Source organism: Syngnathus typhle, linkage group LG16 (assembly GCF_033458585.1).
Source record: "Syngnathus typhle isolate RoL2023-S1 ecotype Sweden linkage group LG16, RoL_Styp_1.0, whole genome shotgun sequence".
Lineage (NCBI taxonomy): Eukaryota > Metazoa > Chordata > Actinopteri > Syngnathiformes > Syngnathidae > Syngnathus > Syngnathus typhle.
In genome coordinates, this window is record NC_083753.1 from 7,026,666 (window position 1) to 7,051,832 (window position 25,167).

Consider the following 25,167-nt stretch of genomic DNA (forward strand, 5'->3'; position numbering starts at 1 on the left):
AACAATGGTGGCTTTTAAGTGAAGGAATGACTTGTGTTTTCAAGGAGGAAGAATCTTGATTGGTTTCTTTCTACCCCAAAAAAAAAAGACAGGCATTGAACCAAATTTTAATTGGAAAAACAAGCACAAAAAATAAAGCGGTATAAAAAAAAAAGTCTAGGAAAATGCTGCTATTATCGTCTAAGCAAGATTGACCGATGGATCGTTTTTAAGGCATCTGGGTCTAAGCGACACTCGCTACCATCTAAATTAGCTGCAGATGCTCAGAAACGGAATCCATGACAAGACACACGTACATCAAGTCGTGGAGGTTTTTCTCGTTTTACCTTGGCACAGGCAAAGAAACTGAAAAGTCGCATCGTTCCTTCACGACGATTCCCTTCGGTCTCCTTTGGAAGGCTGACTGTCCGTTTTTGAGCGAAATGATCTCAAACTTGGCAGAGGTTGTAGCAGGCCATGGGTTTCTCCAAGATGTTGTCGCCGTCAACCTCGAAAACAAAATCGCAGCGGTGTGCGATCAGGGGCGCGTCGGATAGGGCCACGCTCTGGTTGCCCACCGAGATCACCGTGTCTCTCTGTTGGGACGAACCAAGTCAATATTTTGAATTTTTTTTGGGGGTGGTGATGTTGTTCATCCTTACCCGTTTGGACGACCCCCCGTTATTGACATTGGTAGGGGTGACCGCATCTCTGGAAGCCGCCACATTCGAGGTGGCTTTCTCAAAGTCCTTCCTGCATACGTGTGCCATGATCCCAGCTGCTAAGGCATCTCCGAGGACGTTTATCATCGTCCTGAAGCGATCGCTGCGACAAACGACACCTTGAGCTCAGTCGGGTTTCAACCAAAAGCTTGCCGTTGAATTGCTTTTTGGTGGGACTTACAGAACCCAATCAATGGCCACAATCAGAGAGATGTCAGCAGGCGGTAAACCCACGGAGGTCAGGACGATCACCATGGTAACCAGACCGGCCTGAGGTATTCCAGCCGCGCCGATGCTCGCCGCTGTCGCCGTTATGCTAAGATCAAAGAAATGCTGTTAAGTTTTTTTTTTTAACATACTTAATCCGAGGTTTACTCTACCTGATGGTGACGAGCTGACCGAAGTCCAAATCGTACTCGTTGACTTGAGCGATGAAGATGGCCGCCACGGCCTCATACAGGGCCGTTCCGTCCATGTTGATGGTGGCTCCCACGGGCAACACGAAACGAGCGATCTGCCGGTCCACGCCGCAGTTCTCCAGCAGACATTTCATGGTGATTGGCAAAGTGGCTGAACTGAAAGAAGATAAAAGGTCCAAATCAGGATCTTGTGGTGGTGGCTTCATCCACACACGGCGCTCACCTTGAAGACGTGGCCAAGGCGATGACGAGAGCCTGCAGAAGCCCCCTGATGAAGGTGAATGGGTTTTTGCGCGTGAAGAAGAAGTAGAAGAGGGGCAGCAAGATGAGGCCGTGCACGAACAAGCCGGACAGGACCGTGATGAAGTACATGCCCAGCTTTTCGCCCAAGTGGGCGGGGTCATGCATATCCAGAATCTTGCCTGCCACCAGGAACACAATGCCAAAGGGGAAGTACCTGCAGGATGGAATTACAAGATTATTTCTAGGATGAATCCGTCCAATCTTCCTGTCAGCCGTTAGCGCTTCAAGTTCTGCTGAACTGCCGAGTCCTAATTATTTTTAGCTCTAATCTGCCTGGGCTTTTGTGTGTTTTTTTCAAATGCGTGTGTGTTCCTCACCACATGGCCGCGTTAATGATCTTCATGACGCACTCATTGATGCACTGGCACACATTGACCAACGGTGCACCGCGTTCGCCCATCTTCCCCAGGAGCAACCCTGAGAACACGTGAGGGAGCGTTTCAATTCAATCCTCAACTCTGTCAAATTCAAAATTCACCCCGAGAAGGTCACATCGACTCATCTTACCCATGGTGGCCGAGAAGATGACGATACCCAAGACGTTCATGCCCTTGCTGGTGCTGGGCACGATTTTGTAGTTGATGTCGGGTGCCGGAGTGATGTCCAGAAAAACCGGGTGGCCCAGTCGGGGATTGTGATAGTCGGGCATGACGTACACATAGTTGGCTTGCGATTCCTTTTCGATGGAACTGTGCACGATGGGCACCAGGTCCGTTCGATACTGAGGAACCACGACATGGAGATTAATAGGAAGATATTTCACAATGGTTTTGAATGAATCTGCTTACCTGTTGGAAGGTTGCTTCAATCAGATTGGACGGAATCATGTTCCTGTAAAAGACGAAGAAAAAAAAAAGTCGGTTAGGGGGGGGGGTTCCCACATTAGGACTCATGGGACTAACTTTAGGCTCCATGTGAAGCAAACTCGTGTTTGTGAAAGCCTGAGGGATTTATCCGAGCCACGTCAGCAAAAACGAGGCCGGAGCTGTCCAAGCACGCAAGGACGATCTGACGTCAAGAGTTTGCTCGCTCGGCGGCAAGCAGACAAACACTGTTAAATAATCAGATTTAGCGCCCGTGTATTCGTGGAGCTCTTACGTGAATGGCCCGGCGCCACTCATGGCCAGCGTACACCGAGCGAGTGAGTACGAGATTATCAGATTACCACTAAGTGGCTTCCTATTCTTAGGCGACCGGTGGCACTACCATTATTTTACCTGATTTAAAAGTCAAAAGTTTTGGAATCAGGTCTTTTGCTGCGGCCCTCTTTTGTAGGTTTCTCTCCCAATAGTCTCGTTTCCGAGACTCAAATGGTCTATGGATTTGTCATGGAGGCCTTAGCTCACCCCTCGAATGACATGCGGATAAAACTCTTATGTCAGAACACAGGATCCAAATGACCCTAGGAGGGAGTTAACAAGATGAAAATTGGATGGGGACTGGATGTAATTGGCCCCAGTCAATCTACTCCCCGAATGAGATCAACGTTAGGTCTCAAAGGTCACCTTTGACCCCTGAGCATCCCCTAAAGCAAGATATTGAGTAGTTTCCCATCCATGTATTTTGTACAAGGCAAAATCCACTTGTATCCATTTTTGGGGCGGCGGCCATTTTGGAAAGTGTAAGAAAGCCGCAGTTCCGTTCAGGTGTTTTACCTGATGAGATCCAGAAGAGCATCAGCCGAAGTCATAACGGGCCCCGAGCTGGCGTGATGGCTGTCCTTCTCGGTGCCCGTGCCCGGGTGGATGATGAGGACGAGCACGATGCCCACGATGACGGCGATGAAGGTTGTCCACAGGTAGTAAGTGATCGTCAGTACACCCAGCCGCCCACTGGCCTTCGTTTCCATGGCCGACAGGCCCGACATAAGACTAGAGTGGAATATTACCAGGTTAGGCACTTCTTTCACATATAGAAGAGGAAAAAGCACATTTGGGATCAACTCCTAAGTACCGTAATTTCCGGACTATAAGTCGCACCAGCCATAAAATGCCCAAAAAAGTGAAAAAAACATGTATATGGATGTAAATCGCTCCTGAGTATAAGTCAAAACTCCCACCCACCCAAACTATGAAAACAACCGCGACTTCTAGTCCGAAAATTACGGTAGTTCAAGAAGAAAAAGACATTAGGATTAAATACCTGGATGTGATGAGAGGCAAAATCAGCATTTTAAGCATCCTCATTAGCAGCTCACCAGGGAACGAGAAGTAGATCTTGGCCTGGGGGGGTAGACGCCGGCCGGGAAAACTATTGGTACCACACTTCATAAAAGGTCTTATCTCCATGTTATTTGGAATAAATTATTCTCATTTCCAGCCTATCTATCTGCCATCCATCCATCCATCCATCCATCCATCCATCCATCCATACCTGCGTGGACAAGTTGAGGGACCTCAGCACGAATCCCAATACACAACCCGTCACCACGGCCAAGACGGACAGCGTCAGGAGGCCGTTTCTCTTACAGTACTCCTTCACGTACGCCTTGACTTTGGGCGACATGTGTGGCAGCATTTTCTTCCACCTCTCCATCCCGACCCAACGTCCCAGGCCCGGCCGGCGCCCTCCCCAGCCTTCCCTCCCAACCAGAGCAAGTTCAGCAGGCCTGTATAATTCCCGTGACGGCCCGGTCTCAGGTCTCGGAGAGCGCAAGTGTTCCCTGACTCATTGGGGGTAAAGTCTCCCTGCGTTGGATTATCCCGCCTTCCATGACAACACAGGTTCCTTCCCTCCCTCCTTTGCTGGGCTCACGCTTAAGAGGGCTCAAGAAAAGGTGGCAGTGCTGATTCCATTCGTAGGAGAAACCTTTCCAGCTCTTCCATTTTACAAAGAAATGCTACAGGTGACTGAAAGGTAATTCCTTGTCTCAAAACACTTCTGATGTAACAGGTTAAATTGTTCCATGTTCAAAGAATTCCCCCCAATTAAATGAATGGAAAAGCCATTGATCCGTTCCAGCGAGTGCAAACGATACACTAAAACACTACAGTAGGATTGTGAAATATGATGTCATCCAAATCAAATAATAATAAAGAATTCGATATTGTGTGCACACCTTGGCCATGGGGCTTGAAATTTGACAGTAACGGTCAACCAGTGGTAAACAGAATTCCCCCACACGAACCCAGTTAGCCCTGCAGGATCCCATATTAAGCCTTCCTACGTCACGGTGTCACCACCGTCCTGAACTCTTAACAATGTCCACCAACGTCACTCGCCACCAATCCGATAACCTGTAATCCGCCTCGGGCACAATGTTACAGCGAAAGAAAATCACCAGATCATTTGTGGTGATGTGTATTTTTAGGAGGCTATAATGATATATTGTAATAAATAGTTGAATAGACATAAATAGGCTTGACTTCAACTTGAATTCTGACCGGTTATGTTGAGCATTCTTCTATCTTCTGCTTTTCACTTGCCACCTTCTACAGACCACTTTCACTTCCCTCAAAAGTCCAAGAAGGTTTTTGTACGTCTCTGAGTCACCGTGTGAAGCTGCCGCCGCCGAAGTCGGCGAAACAGTAGTATTCGGCCACGTCATCTCTCTGGACACCATTGATGGTCAGAGTGTAGTCAGAACCGGATTGAGTGCCGCTGAATCGAGATGGCGTGCCGGAGAATAAGCTTGATGCTCTGTAGATGAGCAGTTTGGGAGCCTGTCCAGGCTTCACTTGGTACCAACTGAGATCGGGACCAATGCTTTGACTCCCCGTGGCCCTGATTTCCACGTTTCCTCCGAGAGAGACAAATATGTTTCTGTCCGTTTGCCTCACAAAATTCTGGGCAGAAGATCCTGAAATGAGATGAATGAGAACACAACTTCTACCAAATGTCAAGACTAACATTCTTATGAAATATTCTGTTTCAAAGAGTCTCACCAGGAACCAGCAGAGCCCAAAGGACAAGCGCAAGTGCAGAAGACCACATCGTGACTCGTAGAGCTAGGGGTGTTTGCGGCAAAAAAGGAGCGCTGCGGACTTTTTGAAGAAGCGCAGAAGGTCATGCAAATGAAGCTGCGAGCGCAGCTGGCTTTGTGAAAGCGAGAAGATATCACTTCCTCCTTTTTTGAACATTTTCCATCTGCTATACTTTGCAATTTGGCTCAAAATTATCTTCATCGGGGCAACTGACAATAAATTTTAGAGCAGTGATTCTCTTGCTACTGTTGCACATGTTCCACTATTGTTATGCAGACGCCATCTTGTGGCATGTGAAAGAATTACTGAAAAAAATAAAATGAACATTTCCAATGTTGCCCATTTTGGTATTCTTGGAGGCAAAAATTATCTTTATGGTATTTTTGAGCTGATTTAGTCGTTATGCGCATGCAAATGAAGCTGCGAGAGCACCTGCCTTTGTGAAAGTGCCACTTCCTGTTGTTTGGACTTGGACTCGCAAATCAGAGCTCATTGACAGGACGAGTTTTTGTAAGGACGGCTCACCGCTTCGCATCACCGTGGACAGTTTCGCTGAAGAAGGGACCGAACTCGTCCTTCGTAAGTACTATTTACTTACCATCTGTAATTTTGCATCAAAATAATTGATAATTCTTCAGTTCCAGTTTATGGAAAATGAGTAAGATTATTTTTGTCAATTTTTACAAAACATAAACGTCCAGGCTTTTTTTGAGTAAGAGCTAAAAACCAGATTTGAGAAGTAGCTGCTAAAGGCTACTTCCAAAAGTGTGGCTATACCTACAATGGAATGATGGTATAATGTTTATTATGACATAGATTAGGACCATTTGGTTGCCCAGTGAGAAGGTAAATGTTTCATAAAGTGTGTTCTTGTAAATTGACATGACCCGAACCATGACCTAAGTGACATTGAAAGTGTGTGTAATTGGAAAAACTGCTTGTCTCTTGTCCTGTCCCCCTGACAGAGGGTGTGGTGGATCGGCCCACCGTGACCCTCTTCCCTCCTTCCAAGGAGCAGCTGCAAACAGAAAAGGCCACAGCCGTGTGCGTGGCCAAAGGGCGCCCTAAAACCTGGACCTTGGACTGGAAGGTTGATGGCGCCGCCGTTACCTCGGGGGTGTCGCGCAGTTCCCTGGAAGAGGCGAATGGGCTTTACAGCTGGACCAGCACCTTGAGCCTCTCACCGGACCAGTGGCGCAAGGCCCAATCAGTGAGCTGCGAGGCCAGCCTACCCGGACATACGGCCGTCACGCAAACCCTGGCCAACCCAGGACAATGCTCAGAGTAGAGCCTGAACCCGTGTCTGTGTCTTTGCAACGTTGAAGCATTGTGAAATAAAATGTCTGAGTATCACCATCCGTCTCTGTATCTGCTGCTTATTGGAAAAGGGAAGCAAACTTGGTCACAAAGCACATTTATATTGTGACAGGTAGCCTAGAGAGAAATAAAATGAAACAAAATGGTGATTTTATCATGGCACATACATCTGTACATAGTTGTAATTAGAACTCAAAATCAAATGAATACTTTAATATTGTATTTATATATGAACATAGCCGAATTCGAGATGATATTTTACTCTTAAATATGATTTTAATGAAAAACAATAATCACACAATCATGGAGAAGATACAATAAAGAACCGTTTTTTTCCCTTCACCTGTCGCGGTGAACGTTACTCTCGTCTCTGATTGGCCAGCAAGCCTGACTTAACCCCTCCCCTTGCGTCACAAGCCCCTTGATTGGCCAGCCGACTTCAACCCGCCCCCCCCTTCACGACTCCACCACAGCTGCTGACCAAAAAGTTGTCTTTACAGGGGCAACCTTTCCTATAAAGGTCAGTAAAACAACCGTTTTTCAACACCAGATCCACCTAGTCGTCATTTTGGGCCAGTTCTCCATGTTTTCTGTCGCTTTCCAGGCTCAACGATGAGTCACTTCAAGGAGCGATTTGTGACTTTGCTCCATGAGAAGAACTTTGTCACCGAGCAGCTGGCGAAGCTGGAGCAAAAAACGGGAATGAAACGAGAATATATCGTCTTGGGTACGTACGCCCGCATACTTGCTGCAACCCCCTTTGTGTTTTCAAGTCAAAACCAAAGAGACAAAAACGATGACGTTTAGAAATAAAAGCGACCCCTTCGACATCAAGCTAGCATGTTTTTATGAGCTAGCCACGATGACGTCACACATTTGCACATGTTGGACTTGACTGCTAGTTTTCGCTTCCTCTCGGGTTCTAAAAGTACTGTACTTAAATAGAATTAGATTTTAAGAACTTATTGAACTTCAAAAATGCAGACTGGCATGTACAGTAAGTACATCATCAAAATAGCCGTCGATTAATTTGATGACCAATTAGATGAATTCCTTATCTGACTGTAATGATAGTCTGGTCTATATACATTATTTATGTATTTGTGATGTTCTTACACTATGTACACATTCTTCATTGCTGTTAAACGATCACCCCTCACGCACACACACACACACACACACACACACATACACACACACACACACACACACACACACACACCAAATAAATGAAGCACCACTCCCAGCTGGTCCCACGAGTATTTTTATCACCCTCCAGAGTTGCAAAGCTCGGCTGGTATTTCACTAGAGGTGTCTGTCAAGCCTGCAGTTGCACAGGTCCTCGTTATTGATTTTGTCTGTATCTGCATGTCAAATATTTACATATTGTCACCAGTGTTATGAGTCACGGAGCCACTGAGAAAGTTTCAGGCCGCCTTTTGATTGTCACTGTTTGCGCTTCTCCTCATCCTGCCGGCGATACGCTGACGTGTCAGTCAAGTTGCTGATTAAACTTTGCCACCCACTCACTCACTCACTTCCTTTGTGAAACTTGTACTCTGCTTTTGCAGGTGTCTTGGGTTTGGTGGGACTCTATCTTCTCTTCGGCTACGGAGCCTCCTTGCTATGCAACCTCATCGGCTTCGTCTATCCGGCGTACTTTTCGTAGGTTTCGGCAACACCTCCACATCGCTGTATTTTTTATTTTTTTTTGTCATTTGCTGGTGAGTGATTTGCACGTGGGTTGCTGTCGACCTCTTTTGAAGCATCAAAGCCATCGAGAGCACGGTGAAGGAAGACGACACCCAGTGGCTCACCTACTGGGTGGTCTACGGACTCTTCAGCGTGGTGGAGGCCTTCTCCGATATCTTCCTCTTCTGGTTTCCCTTTTACTACGCCGGGAAGGTACTTCAGCTTGCGTGTGGACATTGCGCCCTCTAGTGGACAATACTGGTAACGCAACATCTGTTGTGGTGAAAATGGTTAACTGCTCTATTAAAAAACAAAACTCTTAAGTTTCCATCAAGGTAGAACAATTTTGCGAACGATGCACGTCTCCATGGTTACGAATACGCCATCTTGAATGGTGTGATTGTTGACAAAACGGCGTCTCCCCGCAGTGCGTCTTCCTCATCTGGTGCATGGCTCCCATCACATGGAACGGCTCGGACATCTTGTACAAGCGCGTCATCCGGCCCTTCTTCCTGAAACACCAGGCCGCCATGGACGGCGTGGTGAGCGACCTGAGCGCCAAGGCCAAGAGCGTGTCGGAGAGCGTCACGCAGGAGGGTGAGATACCCACAGTGTACATGCAAGTACCACCGCGTTTTATATCTCCGGCATGCCGCTCGGTGCAGCAGCGGCCGCAGCTGCCTCCTGTCCCGCACGCCAACCCCGGCAAGCGTCACCTCACCTGCTCTTATGCCATCTTCACGCTTGGCAATGCTTATTAAAAAAAGAAAAAGTAGGTGCTTGGCTACTTCTGGGTGGCAGAAAGTCGCGTAATGTTTTATTTTATTTTTTTATTTTAAAGCAATATCGTCAGAGGTTTTGCCACCCAAAAGCGCATGAAGTCCGTCAAACAGCGGTACCTCAAAGGTGTCGCGTAAGTTGACTGCTTTGAGGTACCACTGTATTGCTCAAGGGAGTCTTTTGAAGAAAGAGTTCTATAAAATGTCTTTCTCTTTTGTTTTATTTTAGCTGTTAATCGGGCTCTGAACCACAACAAGGACCAGTGAGGATCTTGGGAACACTAGTTTGTGTGAGAACGTGTGTATGAGTGTAAGAAAATATGTATGTTTTTGTTTGTCCAAAAAAAGAACCAACTTTGACACTTTACTGCCATGGGTACGATCCGCATCACACTCCCGCAAGATGTTGTGCGTTACTGAGCCATGTCACTTTGGAATCGAAACCACCCTGTGATGAGAAAAAAGAATGCCACATTGGTGTTTCGTTTCCAAGCACAGCTCGCACATTTTTTTTTTAAGTCTCTCCCATCTGTCAAGTGATGACGAAGGCGTAATAAACTGGAAATACGATCAACTGTCAAATATTTCTCACTCTGCATTTTGTTCGCTCCCGGTGACAAAACGCTTCTGCTTTGTTTTCCCCCTCGATGTATCACCTTCTTCTTTGAAGCCGCCCTGTCAGCCATCGCCACAAGCCTTGAGAGCACAATTACGAAGCTTTCACTCGACCTAACTGCCCGGATGCTAATTTGTGTTTGGCTGAGTTCACGCTCGAGAGGCTTTCAATGGGACGTCCTATTGTGCCAAGCACTGCAGAGAATGCGCAAGAAATGGTCCAGCCGGGCCACGTGGACGCGCACACGCCACCTCGTGCGTGTGTCTGTGCGCGTGCGTGTATATAATGCACCTTATTCCTCTCTCAGTACTGTAACAAATGTTTTTGATATTGCTGCAAGGCCTCGTGGCGAGTGCTCCAAGTGCACGACAAACCGTCGACACCATGTAAGTCATGCCTTCTGTAGTTGAACAAAAAAAAAATGTCATTGATTAAACAAAAACAAAACACTAAAAATAACGTGATGTTCTTGTACCATTTTGTATATGTGTAGTTCCTCCGATCAGCGACAGAGGGCGGCAGAGTATCAGCTCCTACTGATGGTGAGTCATACGTTCCAAAATAAAAAGTTGTGCCCTTTTGAAATAACACCATAGTCCGTGTTGATCTGGACCGATATGACAACATATCCAATAACAATAATTTAGTCATTTCACTTTGGATTAGCAACGCTTCCTTCGCCGTTCTCGGTTCCGAAGGCCTTTCCGACGTCGCTGTCCGCAGTGCTGATTCAGCGCTCAACAAACCGGAAATGATCTTGCGACGCGCCCGTTCAAAAGCGACGTTGGCGTGCCAAGCTAAGGATTGCGTTGGTCATGGCTACACACTAAATGGCCCCTTAATGAATAAATACATTTACCTTAATGGCCACCATTATGAATCAATTAAAAACGTACATCTACACGTTGAGGAACACTTAGGACTACTACCCTAGTTCATGTCAAAGTTTGAGGAGCACATTGGGGTTTTATTTTCATTTTTTCTAGATTTTTATTTCTAGTATTTTCTTACGACCGTTGCATATGGTGCTATTTATCAGCACAGGACGTGAGCGATAAGGGAAAGGAGGACGTGTAGCCCCTCCCACGTCAGAGTGGGAGAGGCAAAAAGAGAGAGACGGAAAGAGAGACGACGAGCGGGAGGAGGAGATAGATAGATAGATGGTGCGTGAGAGTGACAACTAGGAGAGGGGGCAAGCTACCGTGGCGGAAACCGGGACGACGATGAGCTGGACGTGAAAGCGGGTTCACGATGCTTTAAACCAAAAAAATCTCTTCTCTTTTCTTTTGTTAGGTTTTTTTTTTTTTTTTACTTTTTTTTTTTTTTTTTTTTTAACCCAACCGACATTTGTACCTCCTCGCCTCGCTTTTGCGCTTGCGACGACGACGAGGAGACGCACACGCAGGTGCGACCATCTCACACTCTCGCGCACGATTGTATGTTGCATTTGTCATGTTGCGGAGCCATGTTGGAGCGTTGTGTATTGCAGGAGACAATCTTTCGTTTATTTGAGGGGAGGATGTTGGGGGCTCACCCTTGCCAAAAACAATGCTACCTCCTGTGAGATGGCGCTGCTCCGGTATTTATGAATGAGCTCTGTAATGGCGCCCCCTTGCATCCTTCCTTCTTTCCTTCCCCTCCATCCATCCTTCTTTGCAGCCTTCCTTCCTCCCTTCTTTGTCATCGTGACGCATGAAGCTGCTCCGTGATGACTGTGTGACGGTTATGATGGTGGTGATGGTGGTGGTGATGATGGTGGTGGTGGTTAATCCTCCCATCTGGATATCTTATTTGAAGTTTATGGCGAGACATATTGCACCAAAAAAAAAGTCAAGCACTGTGAATACTTATTCAATTGCGTTTCACTTACGCATGGATTTATTGATTATTTCAAATGTAGCAAAAACGACATTATGTAATTAGGGAAATTGACACTCCCTAACTTTTAAAGCGTTTTTGGGACACTGCTCATCACTATGGCACTAATGTGAGTTGCTCTTTGCAGAGGATAAAGAAGGAGTGATTTATGTTGCCTGTTGCATATTGCTTAAAGGGATTTTAGAAACCCAACAAAAATGCTATTTAGCGTTAAGCTAGCAGGCTAAAACGCATATGTTTGAAATAAGCAAGGTGTTAGAATTAGGATGCTTTTTTTTTTTTATTTTAACAACCTCCACCCCCTAACAACAATTGTGCATGAATTCTTGTTGATTTCCACGGTGTAGGATTTTGTGTCAATTTGACACATTGGTGCCGCAAGCTGCTATTTCCTAGCACTGTTTCTCATGACTTTTTAATTTTTTTCCAATCCCATGCACGACATGGCCTTCATCCCGGTTACATCACGTGCCATCCAGAGCAGGATTCCCTCTCTTTGTTTGCCATCTGCGCTGCATTCACTCGCGGCTCGAGCGGAATTAGTGAGCAAAAAAAAAAAAACGGGCGAGTGGATCCAAGTGGTCCGCCTCGCCTCCCATCTGTCACTGCTGCGTCACATGCATGCATTTTTTCTATTTCTATCGCTTTTCCAATTTTTTTTTTTTTAAATAATTTGTTTCCTCAAAATAATTACAAAGTGAAGAATTTCGAGCAAATATTTTGTAGATCTCAAATGGCGTATATCAATCATGTTTTTTGATGACACAAATGATCACAATTCATTCAAATGAACAAATCAGGGGAATTAAATGAAGAAAAAAAAAAATTGGCCTGCATGTGACCATACTTTGCTCACCCTCGACAAAACATTTCAAAAGTCAACCTGAATTATTTGCGGGTGTACTGTAGGGAGGTAAAAAGAAACGTGAAACGCAAATGATCGCTCCGTATTAGCGACGCGGGTGATCCAACGTGAGTGTTTATCATGACGAGTTGCGGTATTAGCAGCTTCTTAGAGAGAGATGCTCCGGCTTGCCCGGGTCAAGCTAATACGCGGCGCTAATACACACGGCTACACACTAATTACACCGCACTCTTACACGCAGTCACGTCACGTCTGACTCCTCGTGTTAACCGACTCAGGAAGACGTTGATGTTGTCACACCACTAAACGTGAGGACCCTTGTGAAGAGTTTGTGAGTAATGGACATCTCCCCGCCTTGTAATTACTGTGCCGATCTGCGCATGTGGCGCATGCAGAAGATACAAATTGTTTTATAAAATCAAACTGAAGTTCAGGTCAACAAATCTACAAAAAAAAAGCACAATTCTGTTTTTGCAGCTAGAAGAAGGCGAGCAGGAACTTTACGTCTTGGGAATTGGGTCAATGCAGACAGACAGAAGAGGCTAAGCTCGATGATTAGGGACTAAACCGAGACTACGGCGCTACAATCTTGTCTAACGTGCACAAGCATAAAATCTATCGAGCAAACTGCGGGTCGTGGGCCGCAAATGGTTCGTTCGGTTCTTTAACCCGGCCCACCGGGCATTTACATTGCGTTGGTTGGTTCCTTTTCTGGCTAGTTTGTTGCTAGATTGCTAATTGGTCGACTTGTTCATCTGCTCGTTAGCTACTTTTGTTGGTTGGCCTACACAGAAATGTGTTTGTGTTGTATGTGAGTGTTTGCGAGAGCAGCACTTGCGGTGGCGTGACGAAAAGGCTGGCTGTAGTGAGTCACGAGGAGGAAGGGGAGAAAAAAAAAAAAAAAAAGAATCGCACATTCCTCCCACGGCATGCTGGGAAAGAGGCTGCAGTTACACACATTTGTGTGTGTGTGTGTGTGTGTGTGTGTCTAAAGCTGTTGATCCTATTTGGCCAGCGGGGGCTCAAATAGGCGTGCTCGTCTACTGTATATGTCCGGCGCATTCCAATATCCCCGATTAAAAGATGGATACCTCCGCACACAGCGCGTGGTGTTAATCGGGCTCTTGATCTGCGAAGGCGGCCATTGTCTTTTATGTTTGATGCTAATGCGTCGAGTGGCTCAAGCCCGGCCAATTATTATGTGCATATTTAGCCACGGCGGAAGGTGACATTTCCCGACAGCTGGGAAATAAGAAAGGATGGATGGATGGATGGATGGATGGATGGAGGGGAAGAATGATGTTTTTTGTGTGCCAAAGCTATCTGCTAATGGAGCCCAAATGCAGAAGATGCATTTGTAGCATTAATTCATTAAAAGGAGCTGCTGTACGGCCTTTTCAAGTGGGACAGGATGGGAGTGGGTTGCCAGGAGGGGGGGGGGGGGGGGGGGGGAAACAGCCGGGCTCTCATGTGTGTCACCTGTGTGTGTGTTGATGGCTAATTTTAGCTGCATGAAAAAGGCGGCGGTGGGCGGGAGGAGGGGGGTTGATGAGTGGCGGTGTCGTCGTCACGGAGCCGGCTCCCAGGAGGAAAAGAAAGCAGGGGGGGGGTGGAGGAGAGAAGCCAGACAGATAGACAGACGAGACCCCGCCGTTGAGAAGCTCACAGGCCTTCGCTTATTGATCAAACAGCATCATCACTGCAGGAAAGGAGGGGGGGGGGAGTAGGAGGAGGGAGATGTTCCAGACTCCTCAGTTCAAAGACACCGCCGACCATTTGGGAGATGAGCAGGTTACTTAGGTGCTTTGTAGTCTGAGTGGCTAGCTTGTTTGGTAACTATTTGAGATGGGTAGGTGCTGCTGTTCTGGTTAGCAACAGTCACCTCTTTAACGTGTGCATGGAGGAGGATTGCGCAATGCCCGTTTGGCCGGTGGCAAGCATATTCTGTTCCGTAGTCCCGCTTTGTACGTTGCACAGAGCTGACCGCCAACCGCCATTTTGCCACCGCTGGCAGAGACGCGCATCCCGCCATAATGCGAGCGCTCGATGCATTATTTATTTGTGCAGCGGTTGGATGCAGGCTTTAAGGTCCCATAATAGGCTGCTTCACTAAGCTGCCTCTGTAATGAAACAGAAGACCGGCATCCATGCTTGCTGCGGGGCGCCATGGCGATTCGCGGCCGCTTCTGGTGTGTCATGACGAGAAGCAACCTTAAGTGCGATTCCAACTCTTCTCAGGTGTGACAGTGTCTGAAGGCTGAAAGGCGGGGGCGCCAGAATGCCGGAGCAGAGCAACGACTACCGCGTGGTGGTGTTCGGGGCGGGCGGCGTCGGGAAGAGCTCCCTGGTGCTGCGTTTCGTCAAGGGCACCTTCCGCGACACCTACATCCCCACCGTGGAGGACACCTACCGCCAGGTGATAAGCTGCGACAAGAGCGTGTGCACGCTGCAGATCACCGACACCACCGGGAGCCACCAGTTCCCCGCCATGCAGCGCCTCTCCATCTCCAAGGGACACGCCTTCATCCTGGTCTACTCCATCACCAGCAAGCAGTCGCTGGAGGAGCTCAAGCCCATCTACCAACAGGTGAGCTTGGTTTTGTCTTTCAATCAAAATGGCCGCCTCCGATGCTGATTCTGGACCGCTGGTCCTCAGGTGCTGGCCATCAAGGGCAACGTGGAGGCCATCCCCATCATGCTGGTTGGCAACAAAAGCGACGAGACCCAGCGCGAGGTGGAAACCAAGGACGGCGAGGCGCAGGCCACCCAGTGGAAGTGCGCCTTCATGGAGACGTCGGCCAAGACCAACCACAACGTGACCGAGCTCTTCCAGGAGCTTCTCAACCTGGACAAGAAGCGCAACATGAGCCTCAACATCGACGGCAAGCGCTCAGGGAAGCAGTCGCGCGCCGAGAGACTGAAGGGCAAGTGCAGCCTCATGTAAACGACGGCTGGAAAGAAGGACGACCACGCAGACAGGACCCCCACCCCCCCCACCCCCACGTCATTCGCATCATCTCCCACTCATGACTCGGCGGTGGATCGGATCGTCCGACGGGAATCCTCTAATCCGCCCTCCACATCGCGTAGACAAACTAAAGGTTAAGAGCTAGCTTGTTTTTTTCCTGTGAGGTGGGAGAGCATGAACCACACAAGAAGGATGTAAATAAACGCCATGTACCACCAGACCCCGCCCCCACCCTGACGTGAAGAAAAAAACAACAACAACCCCCTCTCCTCATTCGTCAGCCCAAGTGGTAACGCACACACGACGCAACAATCCTTTTAAGACTCTTCGGAAAGCGTGACGCATTTAGGGAGCGTCGGGAAACCGGAGCGCTCCAGCAACCTCGTCTTACCTTGCTTGCTTTTTCCTCGAGACCAATTGCCAAGCCGGTGAGACTCGACGGGAATTCGGGGTGTTTCTGAAGGTCAAGAATGTCCACGTTAGTTTTGTTGTTTGCCTTGTTTTTGATGCTTTAAGTCAAAACACACAAAAAAAAGCACACGACGTTAACAAAAAAGAAAAAAGTGATGGATGTATTTATTTTCCTTGTGCAACCTAAATCTGTCTTATTTTGATGGTCACTTCCTCATCTCACACTCGTCCACTTTACCATTCTTATTTCACACAGAGACCCGGTGACACGACGCGAGTGTAAAAGCAGTTCACACACGACATCCACAAATTCCGATGACGACCCGATTGACCTTTTACGCAGTGCCCAGCGAAAGAGCTTAAGGAGCTATTGTGTAGCAGTGACACAGCCAAACGGAAGTGAGTGTCAAACGTTTGAACTTCTCCAGCCACCGAGGCATTCATAGTCCGCTCAACACACCCATTGCACTTTAGAACATCAACACACGTTTGCATACATCGAAGACACAAAAAGCACAATCCATGTTCCTATTTCTATCTCTTTTGTTCTATTGCCTTCTCCCCACATCAAGCTAGCAGTCACTCTTAGCAAAGCAAACAACACAACACAAAATTCAATCAGACTAATGATGCCGTGAAAATAACTGTTAGCTAGCAGCTGTGCTATTCTTAGACTTAGACTTCGACAGACTTTATTGTCATTTTGTAAACACTCGGTGCACACAAAACGAAATTTCGTTGCATACGGCTCTCAACAGAGGAGATTTCGGCTGGATAAAAAGTGACATTTCTATATACCGTAATTTTCGGACTATAAGTCGCACCGGAGTATAAGTCGCACCAGCCATAAAATGGCCAAAAAAGTGAAAAAAAACATATATATGTATATAAGTCGCTCCTGAGTATAAGTCGCCCCCCCACCCAAACTATGAAAAAAACGGCGACTTATAGTCCGAAAATTACGGTAAATATGAAATAAGATAAATATAAAGTGCAGCAGTGAAGGAAACAAAGAACGTAAAGTGCGCAGAGGAATGCTAAGTTGACTGTTCCAACAGTCTGACGACAGGAGGGAAAAAACTGTTGCAGAACCTGGTGGACCTGCAGCGCTTGTTAGCGCGCCAGATTGTCGGCTAACGGCGTTTGTTGGGCTGATGACGTGTTTGTTGTGCGGGTGGGAAGCAGAGCGAGAGAAAGCTATGAATAGGAAAGGGGTGTGAAAGACGGAGGATAATGCATAAGTGTGCATAAGGCTCCACGCACGCACGTCTTATATGGAAACAAAATGGCCGCCCACCAATCACTTGGATAGTGTCGTGAATTTAAACCTGATATATAGCCCAAACTAGGGTTAAGTCGCAAATTCCCCAAAACTCTTTATAATTTCAAATTCATCTTACATTAGCCTATAGCTTAGCATGTGCACTACTCACCACTTTCACATTTGCTCAGAGAAAAATAAAGTCAGTGATCACTAGTGACTGCTACCACACCAATACACCGAGTTCAATAGGTCACAAACAACTCAAAGACACGCAAACACTATGATTTAAAAATTAAATTAAAGTTATAGACCTACAATGTGGCGCTAACGTTATTGATGAGAAGTTTAAAATGACATTGTAGTGCTTCTGATTGTTGTTTCTTCCTGCAGTCCGCAATCCCCCCACGGCCATTTTATATCTAATACAGAATAGTGATTGAGCTGTGAAATTATTCCACACCAATAAACTTGTCCGACTTCCTCTACCAGCCGTGTGTCCTTTTTCGCCGATTGTTGGGGGACCACCAAGAGAGATTAGCAGGAAGTTCCTGGCTACAAATCAATTGAATCACTACTCTGTATTAAATATCAAAATAACCAGCAGAGCATGTGTGTGACCGCAGCACCGATTGCCGGATCCAAATTTGGTAAGATAGCACCGCCCCAAGGCTTGGGTGTTCCGCAGGGAACCATCCCGCTGCCACCAATATTTTAACTGTTAGAGTAAATGTATTTTGACTTCCACACACAATGGTCCAAAATGGCCGGCGACCAGATCTTTAGACCAGCCCAAATCCAATCTTCAACCCAAACTTGAAAATAATCCGTTAAAAATCCGCAATAGTCATAGCGTGTACACTCAGCCTCCTACTTGCGTACATTCGCCATGGTTACATATTCGATGCTGTCGTCTGCATGAGTCACCAACACGCCTACACACACACACACACACACACACACAAATGTACACAAAGCCATCTTTTTATTTTCTTCATGAATTGACGAGTAGGTTGCACTGCTCACAGGTCCTTGTAGATAGTTGTAAATAAAGAGTGAAGGCAGACACAGATTCTAAAGGCGCAACCGGGAAATTTGTACGGAGCCCGGAGAAGATCGGGGGGGGGGGGCTGAAGCCGGTTGATAATCAGTGAGAAACGGACACTTGTTTTGCAGCCTGTGGTGTCACGGGTCGCCATGGCGACACGATCTGTCGATCAGATCCATCATAGGAAGCGCATTTTTATTTTATTTTATTTAGGTGCTCCTCCGGGCTCTTCATTCCCGCATGCTCCTCCATTTTTTGGGTGTTCTTGCCAGCATGAGCACAAGGACACAAACTGTGAATCATCTTTTGTCTTTTTCTAAACTTGCAGCGCAACAGGAAAAAAAAAATATTTTGATTTTGCGGATGATTATTTTTTGGCACTTGATGGGGTTTTTTTGTATTATTGCCTTTTTTTTTCAAAACCAAGTTAACTGAACTAATTCAGATGTATAGATATTTATTCTAGCAATAGTCTTCCTATTAAGATATACTGTGCTGATGCATCCTCTGAATAACTGAAAATAACATACAGTATATATATAAATATAAAACTATAGATGATGATATTGATGATAATAATCAAATCTGCAAAATGATTTTCCTAATAAAATGGTGAACTTGAGGCTTTGTCGCCTGCCTTTTCTTCCCTATCACGGTGCATCCTGTCATCCTTCAAACAACTCCAAAGTAAAATACAAGGAAATGTGACGTCACTTTCAACCTTCGCGAAGGTGCAAAGTGGAGAATCTCAAATCTGGTTGCTTGTTTGACAAAAGACTGCATGATATAATTTGATGTGGGCTAGCTTGGTGTGTTTGAGGCAGCAGAGAAGACACCGACTCCACGCGCAGTGGGAAATCGAATCTCCTCATTTGCAGCACTTGCGCATGGAAGCGATGGAAACCACCACGCCCTCCCACTTGCATGACGTAAAACAGGAATTGTCATCGGCATCAGAATTCACAGCCCACGCGTTGAGAGCCGCCCCCACCCCACCGTTAACTGGTCACCCACCGTCGCGCTGTTGCCATGGAGACGGTGTGACGTCGACCACGTTTTTTGCGCGGCGCCTGACCCCCCGCTGAGGACAATCTTAGCGGGTGTTATGGTGATCCGAATGACGGTGGAGTGTGCCCCCTCAACTACCACCGCCCTCGCCCCGCCAGCTCCAACATGGCTTCCGGTTTGGCTGAGCACCGCATGGAGATGCTCTATCAGCATCCTTCAGGAAGCGCATGCAGCACTCTTGTTTGTGCAGAAAGAAAAGGAGCGCTCCCCCCCACCCCCCACCGCACCCCCGCAAATCGCTCTTTCAAAGGATGTCAAGCACAAATTGGATGAGAGCGCCCTCTTGTGACAGAACAGAGGACTGCAGGATCGATAACGATGCGCTTTAAAAAGGGTCAAAATTGCAACTATTTTATTTTTTCAACAAAAAAGAAACAATCAAGAGATCCATGACTGTTTTTTTTTTATTATTATAACCCAAAACAACTTAACTATTTGGGTCACGACAAAAAAATCTGCCCTTTTTAACTTAATTTCTCAAAATCTTTTAGCCAAAGCAAGAATTTTTTTTTAATATATTTTTTACTTAATTCATTCTGACAAGGCGTGCCACAGACACACGTGAACAGTTTTAAATCGTCTTTTACTCGTTGATTTACTGGCTGCAGGGATGGCCGCCTGGTGGACAGACGCTAGGGGGAGCGAGGAGGAGGAAGACGAAGAGGGGGAAGAGAAAGGAGGGAGGGAGGGAGGCGTTAGGCTCCTTGTCGACGGCAGCAGAGGCTGCAGACGAAACAGCCCGACTGGCCCTTTAAATCGCCACTAGCGCATTCCGAGGTGAGTTGGGCCACATTAATCGCTCCTTTTATGATCACGATTTCCAATGCCTGTATTTCCCACACCTATATGCACGCACGCGCGCGCACCCTGACTCGGGAAGAAGCCCTTGCCTTGCCTTGCCTTGCACGGCCCGCCCCCTCCATCCCCAAGCTGTCCGTAGCGGCGGAGGCGGACTCCATCGGTGTCACGAAGCCGGATTTCCCCAGCCCATCGCCGGCTAGGAGAGACCGCTGCTGCCGGTGTTGGACTCTGGCTGGCTGCGTGGAAGACTCTTTGCTCACACAAGTAGGTCCTTTTGGAAAATAGCTAGAGGCATGTGGCCATTGTGGCTTTTAAATGTCTGACCCCCCCCCCCCCCCCCTCATCTTAGCTAAGTGACACCCATCAGGGCCTGTTGCAGGGAACACATACACACACTCATGCTTATGTGCGTGTTTTGCGTGCGTGTGTACAGACTGTGGACATCCGAAAAGGGACACACTGTTCCAGCCCTCCAAACCCCCGCATTGTGCTTCTCGGGCACGGGGCCTGCATGCGTGTGCACCGTGCACATCGGTTCCGAACCGAAGGCCCCTGTGCATCGATACACCATTAGTGTGTGCGTGAGCGCGCGCGGGTGCGAGTGTGTGCGCGCGCGTGACTTTATGGCGCGTCAGCTTTTTCACAAATCGTAATGGATGTGTGCATGCGCGCGCATGTGCCTTGTAATCTTCCAAACTCAACCAATTCATGCTTGCACAGGAAAGTTTGCAAGGGGATCAACAGGCTGAGCGCATTAATTATGACAGCAGGCCATGCAATTAAATTTTAATCATGAAAAAGAATCAGAGCGCGGAATTCGAATGAATTTCGCATTTGAATTCATGTAAAAATAAATATTTCAAGAATAACAACGGTTTTATGAGACAGTGATGTCATCACATCATAAAATACGTTTTAGTTCATGAGAAATTGCACGTGATAATATACATAAGAGAAATGAAGAGCCCATGCAGTCAGACAAAAAGGCAAAATGCTGAATGAAGTTTCTTTTTTTTCCCCTTCCGTCTCTCTCACACTTAATTAAAAACAAGTAAGGCCAGAGTTTCAGAGTAGAGTAATTAAACCGGATTCTCCTGAGTCAAGAGGTTGACAATAGCAGTGAGTCTGGGTACACTTGTGTACAAATGTTTTGGTACGGCTCTCTACACGTGTGTGTTTATTTGCTCTCTCTTTCTTTTACACAGTTTTCCGCAGTTTTGGTGCATTCTGATGGATAAGTATGTCCACCACTAATAATATCGCCCAGGCCAGGAAACTGGTGGAGCAGCTGAGGATCGAGGCGGGGATTGAGCGGATTAAGGTAATGCATGGATTTTTATTTTTTACAAACACAATGAGAGAGTTTCAAATTGATCCCGTCAGGTGTCCAAAGCGGCCGCTGACCTGATGAGCTACTGCGAGCAGCACGCTCGCAGCGACCCGCTGCTGGTCGGCGTTCCCACGTCCGAAAACCCTTTTAAGGACAAGAAGCCCTGCATCATCCTATAGCCGCGCTTCACACACACGCACACACATGCACGCACACACACAAACACACTCCTGAAATAGCCTCTCTGGAAAAGCGCCATACGGTCGGAGTAAAGATGGTTGACGGTCGTGTTCTTTTTTTCCCGATCACTGTGGTTGAGATCCGTGTGAGCCAAGGTGCTTTGGTCTAATGTTCACACAATGATGGTCAGCTATCGACGAGTATCATCAGCATTTATTTGGGGGGCGGAGCCAAGGATTGGTAGGGCGGAGCCAAACAGGATGGAGTAGTTGGGGCGTGGCTTATGTGGATTGTTGACGTTTTGTCTTAAGATAAACGTACAATGAACAAGATGGCGTTTTTTTTAAAAAATGTTTTCTTAATGCTGTCCTGTGTACAAAGTAGCTACAGAATAGTTGACCTTTCATTTTCCGGTAGCATCAGAAGCAACTTTCATCCTGCCGGGAATGTCGTCGGCCCATCACTTTTCCGCCTTTGGAATGGACATTTCCTGACACCTTGAAATCCGATTTGGAATTGCTGAAACATACAGAATCCTTTCAATCTACGAAGAACCAAGCCCGATGAAAATGTTAAAATTTTCCCGCCCCCAAAAAAAACCCTCCCTGCTTCTAGTTTCGATTTAAACGCAACTGCCTCCTTTGCGTTGACTCTAAAAACAACAAAGAAACTAAATCAGTGTACAAACTTTCTTTCATTTTTGTGATCAGTTGAAGAGTGGCCATTTTGAGTTTTTAACAAAGCGTCATGCAACCTGCTCATTTTTACCTTGCATTGTGTTTGGAACGTTACAAAATGCACCAAAGTTTGGATTTGTTGAAATGATTTTTTCTCGGGTAGCTGTTCAGTGAGAAAGGTAGTGACAAAATGGGGGTATGTAGTCGCCCCATATTTTTAATTTGAACCATATCCGATTGGCGGCCATTTAATATCGAGCTTTCTGATTGGCCCTTTGTCAGTCTGCATAATCGTGGTGCCGTGTGTGTGTGTGAGTGTGTGCGTGCGTGCGTGTTGAGAAAAAAACTTACATTTCATACTTTTCATATCAAAACATCACAGAATCCGCCAAGACCGCCTTGAGTTTTGATTTATTTTTTTTGATGGGGGGGGGGATTATTTTTATTGCCTTTACTGATGACTGCGAGGAAAATCTATTTTTTTGTTAAGTGTATCTCTAATGTGCCATACATACATAAATCATGTATTTCCTCGCATACTGTTAATATTTTGTGGATATTTGTTGTTGAAGAAAAAAGATATTGACAAGTAGATAACATTAATAAAAAGATGATATAACAGACACTTTTTTTTTTTCCCCCTAACAGAACATCCGGGCTTTTTATATTACCCATGATTCATCGCGCTTTAATGGGTAAAAATTCTACCACTTGTGGCTTTTGCATAAATCTTGCAGAAAAGCATTCCCGAAATTGTTGTGCGGATGTTCCAATCAGAACATGAAGAATTATTTATTTATTATAAATCGGAATAGAGTGGAACCGGATGGTTCGGAATGGACTCCAAACAAGACCACAGTAAGTGCATTCATTATTGCAAGAACTTCTGAAGTGATCAGACTCGTCCGATTTTTGTTTTTATTGCACTTTTCCTGTGCAAGAAGATTTTCATAGTAGTCAAACGACATTTTGGAATCAAAACAACCCTCACAGATCAAATGACAACAAACTCAAGTTTATGCGTTTCAATGGGCGCAGTTTGTTTTTACTTCACTTGGTCGCCCTCCTGTGGCGTAATTTGGAAGTAACCCCGAGTAAAACCACTTGACAAAATGTATCTTTTTATGCCGAAATAGATAATTTTTAAAAGATGAGGCACTGTGCATGTTTATAGTGCAATGGGGCAGTGTTGTCCCACTTCCTACTAAATCTGAAACAGATCTGAGTCATTTGAGGATAATAATTTATTCAAGTCAAATAGGCAGCACATTTCTAGTTAATGTTGAAGGCACAGACATGATGAGGAGAATACCAAAATGTCCTTTACAGTTCCTGCGTGCGTCAGTACAGTACTCAGGAATGCCACGCGTAGTTGGACCACATTCCTGTCGGCTTCTCAGAAACGTGCACTGAGCCCGCTTGGCCCGGTTGAGCTGCGCCGGCCGGCTCCTCTGCAAAACAAGCCTCGGTGAGGAATATCCTCGAGTCTGTCTTTGTTGTGTGTCCTGAGTTCCAGCCTCGTATTTCTTTGTGCGAGAGTTCAAAGTTCATCTGGGTGCAAGGCCGCAAATATTAGTGTTTTTATTTCAGTGTTCCTGCAGGACCAGCTCCGGGATCCACTGGTCTGCACTCTCCTGGCAGTAGATGCCAACTTCCCGAAGATGACAATGGTCAGCGTGGGGGTTCTGCGAATGAAATACAATTGGGTCAATCAATCAGCCGTGGCCCAATTTGAAGCACTCGAGTGCACGCGGTCCTACCGTGACCAGCATGCAGTGTATGTCTCCGTCCTGTCGTTGGTTGTCGTCGTCCGCATTGGCGAGCAGCTGACGTAGTCGTGGTAGCCCGGACACGCGCAGGATGGTGATGGCGCTGTCGCGGCAAAATGCCTGCAATAGCGTGAAGTGGATCTGAAGAGCCACGTCAGCCTCGTCACCGTCGGCGGCCAGCACGCATAGAACCACGCTATCCGGGTCCCTGGAGAAGGAGAAGGTGACATTTGTTATTGTGCGTGCGGTTGTAAGATTGCAAAACTTAGCCATAACTGCAATTCAATTTTGTGGGCTGAACTCACGCGTTGAGAAGCTGAGCGGACTCGTAGATGCCGACCGTCAGGCACTCTTGTTTCTGAGCCGCCACCAGCAGCTCCTCCAGGGCCACGCCAATGGACTGCATCCTGATAGAAGATCAGGAAGACCGGTTAGCATGTTGCTAGCACAGGCACTTGTTTGCTATTTGCATTGTGAGGAAAATGCACCCAAATAAGGAGACCATGAAAATGCATTAGCTATTTTGAGTTGCAGCAAAATGGCCGCCGATGGCCCACGAGCCACCGGTTGGTCACCCTTGCTTTATAGTCATGTGACTTCCCCGAACCAAGCAGGTTCAGTGGCACTAAATAAAATGATTATATCGAAATGATAATAAGAATGCGTTCCAAAAGTTAATACTAGGGAGTAACTTCAAAAGTAAGAAAAATAATAAAAAAATGAAACGATACGCGTCACGGTTGTCCTGGCGACCACCGAGTTTTCCCATACTTGAAACCGACAAGAGCGAGTGAAAGTCGGCAGGTGGGCTCACCTGTTCTCCGTGACGCTGGAGGTCAAGGTGCTCTCCGGGGTCATGCTTGCAGGGAAAAACAAAAAACGCGAGTGCACATTTGCTGTGCTGTAACGTCGCAACACCTATTTTTTTGCATAAGGAAAGGAAAGGGGGCGGGACCGAAACCTGTACTGCGTTGTGATTGGCTGAGCCGTCTCTTAGTTGCTTTGTTTCTTTGATTTGTTTTTTTCCTCCTCTTCTGTCATGCTGATGTCAGCTGACGTAACAATGAGCGTTTTCAGCTTTTAAATGTGACGACGTTCATGCAACAGCTTGCTGATTCTTTATTTTCAATTAACGTCAGCGTTTGATAAATGTACGTGTAA

At 46.6% G+C, this 25,167-nt stretch overlaps 5 protein-coding genes and 2 gene segments (V, D, J or C); 4 read left to right on the forward strand and 3 right to left on the reverse strand.

Moving 5' to 3' along the window:
• Nucleotides 1-94: 94 nt before the first annotated feature.
• Nucleotides 95-4,857, reverse strand: slc1a8b (solute carrier family 1 member 8b). 2 transcript variants are annotated; one of them, XM_061301169.1, is made up of 11 exons: nucleotides 4,807-4,857; nucleotides 3,566-3,645; nucleotides 3,079-3,294; nucleotides 2,212-2,254; nucleotides 1,931-2,144; nucleotides 1,741-1,840; nucleotides 1,344-1,577; nucleotides 1,082-1,276; nucleotides 883-1,017; nucleotides 642-804; nucleotides 95-575 (listed from the first exon to the last, which is right to left on the reverse strand). In XM_061301169.1, exons 2-11 carry the CDS (start codon nucleotides 3,607-3,609, stop codon nucleotides 429-431), a joined length of 1,491 nt encoding a protein of 496 aa, XP_061157153.1. In that variant the 5' UTR covers nucleotides 3,610-3,645; nucleotides 4,807-4,857; the 3' UTR covers nucleotides 95-428. The 2 variants fall into 2 exon arrangements, with proteins under 2 accessions (XP_061157153.1, XP_061157151.1); XM_061301167.1 differs by lacking the exon at nucleotides 4,807-4,857 and adding an exon at nucleotides 3,797-4,565.
• On the reverse strand, nucleotides 4,708-5,465 carry LOC133169215 (Ig kappa chain V region 120-like). The segment is given in 2 exon segments: nucleotides 4,708-5,222; nucleotides 5,308-5,465. Coding segments are annotated over 2 exon segments (360 nt in total).
• On the forward strand, nucleotides 5,431-6,702 carry LOC133169607 (immunoglobulin lambda constant 1-like). The segment is given in 3 exon segments: nucleotides 5,431-5,462; nucleotides 5,744-5,925; nucleotides 6,312-6,702. Coding segments are annotated over 3 exon segments (537 nt in total).
• Nucleotides 6,703-7,078: 376 nt separating this feature from the next.
• On the forward strand, nucleotides 7,079-9,716 carry LOC133169212 (receptor expression-enhancing protein 5-like). Of its 2 annotated transcripts, none has more exons than XM_061301201.1 (6): nucleotides 7,079-7,183; nucleotides 7,268-7,390; nucleotides 8,235-8,328; nucleotides 8,430-8,568; nucleotides 8,784-8,974; nucleotides 9,364-9,716. In XM_061301201.1, exons 2-6 carry the CDS (start codon nucleotides 7,276-7,278, stop codon nucleotides 9,368-9,370), a joined length of 546 nt encoding a protein of 181 aa, XP_061157185.1. In that variant the 5' UTR covers nucleotides 7,079-7,183; nucleotides 7,268-7,275; the 3' UTR covers nucleotides 9,371-9,716. The 2 variants fall into 2 exon arrangements, with proteins under 2 accessions (XP_061157185.1, XP_061157184.1); XM_061301200.1 differs by having other exon boundaries at nucleotides 8,784-8,952.
• A 147-nt stretch (nucleotides 9,717-9,863) lies between these two features.
• Nucleotides 9,864-18,803, forward strand: diras1b (DIRAS family, GTP-binding RAS-like 1b). 3 transcript variants are annotated; one of them, XR_009718383.1, is made up of 5 exons: nucleotides 9,864-10,136; nucleotides 10,244-10,292; nucleotides 14,732-15,080; nucleotides 15,150-15,889; nucleotides 16,129-18,803. XR_009718383.1 is itself a non-coding variant. In XM_061301197.1 (5 exons), exons 4-5 carry the CDS (start codon nucleotides 14,772-14,774, stop codon nucleotides 15,435-15,437), a joined length of 597 nt encoding a protein of 198 aa, XP_061157181.1. In that variant the 5' UTR covers nucleotides 9,864-10,004; nucleotides 10,091-10,136; nucleotides 10,244-10,292; nucleotides 14,732-14,771; the 3' UTR covers nucleotides 15,438-18,803. The 3 variants fall into 3 exon arrangements, 2 of the variants coding, with proteins under 2 accessions (XP_061157181.1, XP_061157182.1); XM_061301197.1 differs by having other exon boundaries at nucleotides 9,864-10,004; nucleotides 10,091-10,136; nucleotides 15,150-18,803; XM_061301198.1 differs by lacking the exons at nucleotides 9,864-10,136; nucleotides 10,244-10,292 and adding an exon at nucleotides 10,787-11,155 and having other exon boundaries at nucleotides 15,150-18,803.
• A 1,098-nt stretch (nucleotides 18,804-19,901) lies between these two features.
• gng7 (guanine nucleotide binding protein (G protein), gamma 7) lies at nucleotides 19,902-22,858 on the forward strand. Of its 4 annotated transcripts, none has more exons than XM_061301968.1 (4): nucleotides 19,902-20,026; nucleotides 20,130-20,314; nucleotides 21,256-21,371; nucleotides 21,434-22,858. In XM_061301968.1, the coding sequence occupies exons 3-4, from the start codon at nucleotides 21,291-21,293 to the stop codon at nucleotides 21,557-21,559; spliced, it is 207 nt and encodes a 68-aa protein (XP_061157952.1). In that variant the 5' UTR covers nucleotides 19,902-20,026; nucleotides 20,130-20,314; nucleotides 21,256-21,290; the 3' UTR covers nucleotides 21,560-22,858. The 4 variants fall into 4 exon arrangements, with proteins under 4 accessions (XP_061157952.1, XP_061157953.1, XP_061157951.1 ...); XM_061301969.1 differs by having other exon boundaries at nucleotides 19,906-20,026; nucleotides 20,133-20,314; XM_061301967.1 differs by having other exon boundaries at nucleotides 19,923-20,314.
• Nucleotides 22,859-23,463: 605 nt separating this feature from the next.
• Nucleotides 23,464-24,964, reverse strand: LOC133169226 (growth arrest and DNA damage-inducible protein GADD45 beta-like). The gene is made up of 4 exons (XM_061301223.1): nucleotides 24,821-24,964; nucleotides 24,312-24,413; nucleotides 23,998-24,214; nucleotides 23,464-23,922 (listed from the first exon to the last, which is right to left on the reverse strand). The coding sequence occupies exons 1-4, from the start codon at nucleotides 24,862-24,864 to the stop codon at nucleotides 23,824-23,826; spliced, it is 462 nt and encodes a 153-aa protein (XP_061157207.1). The 5' UTR covers nucleotides 24,865-24,964; the 3' UTR covers nucleotides 23,464-23,823.
• Nucleotides 24,965-25,167: the final 203 nt, after the last annotated feature.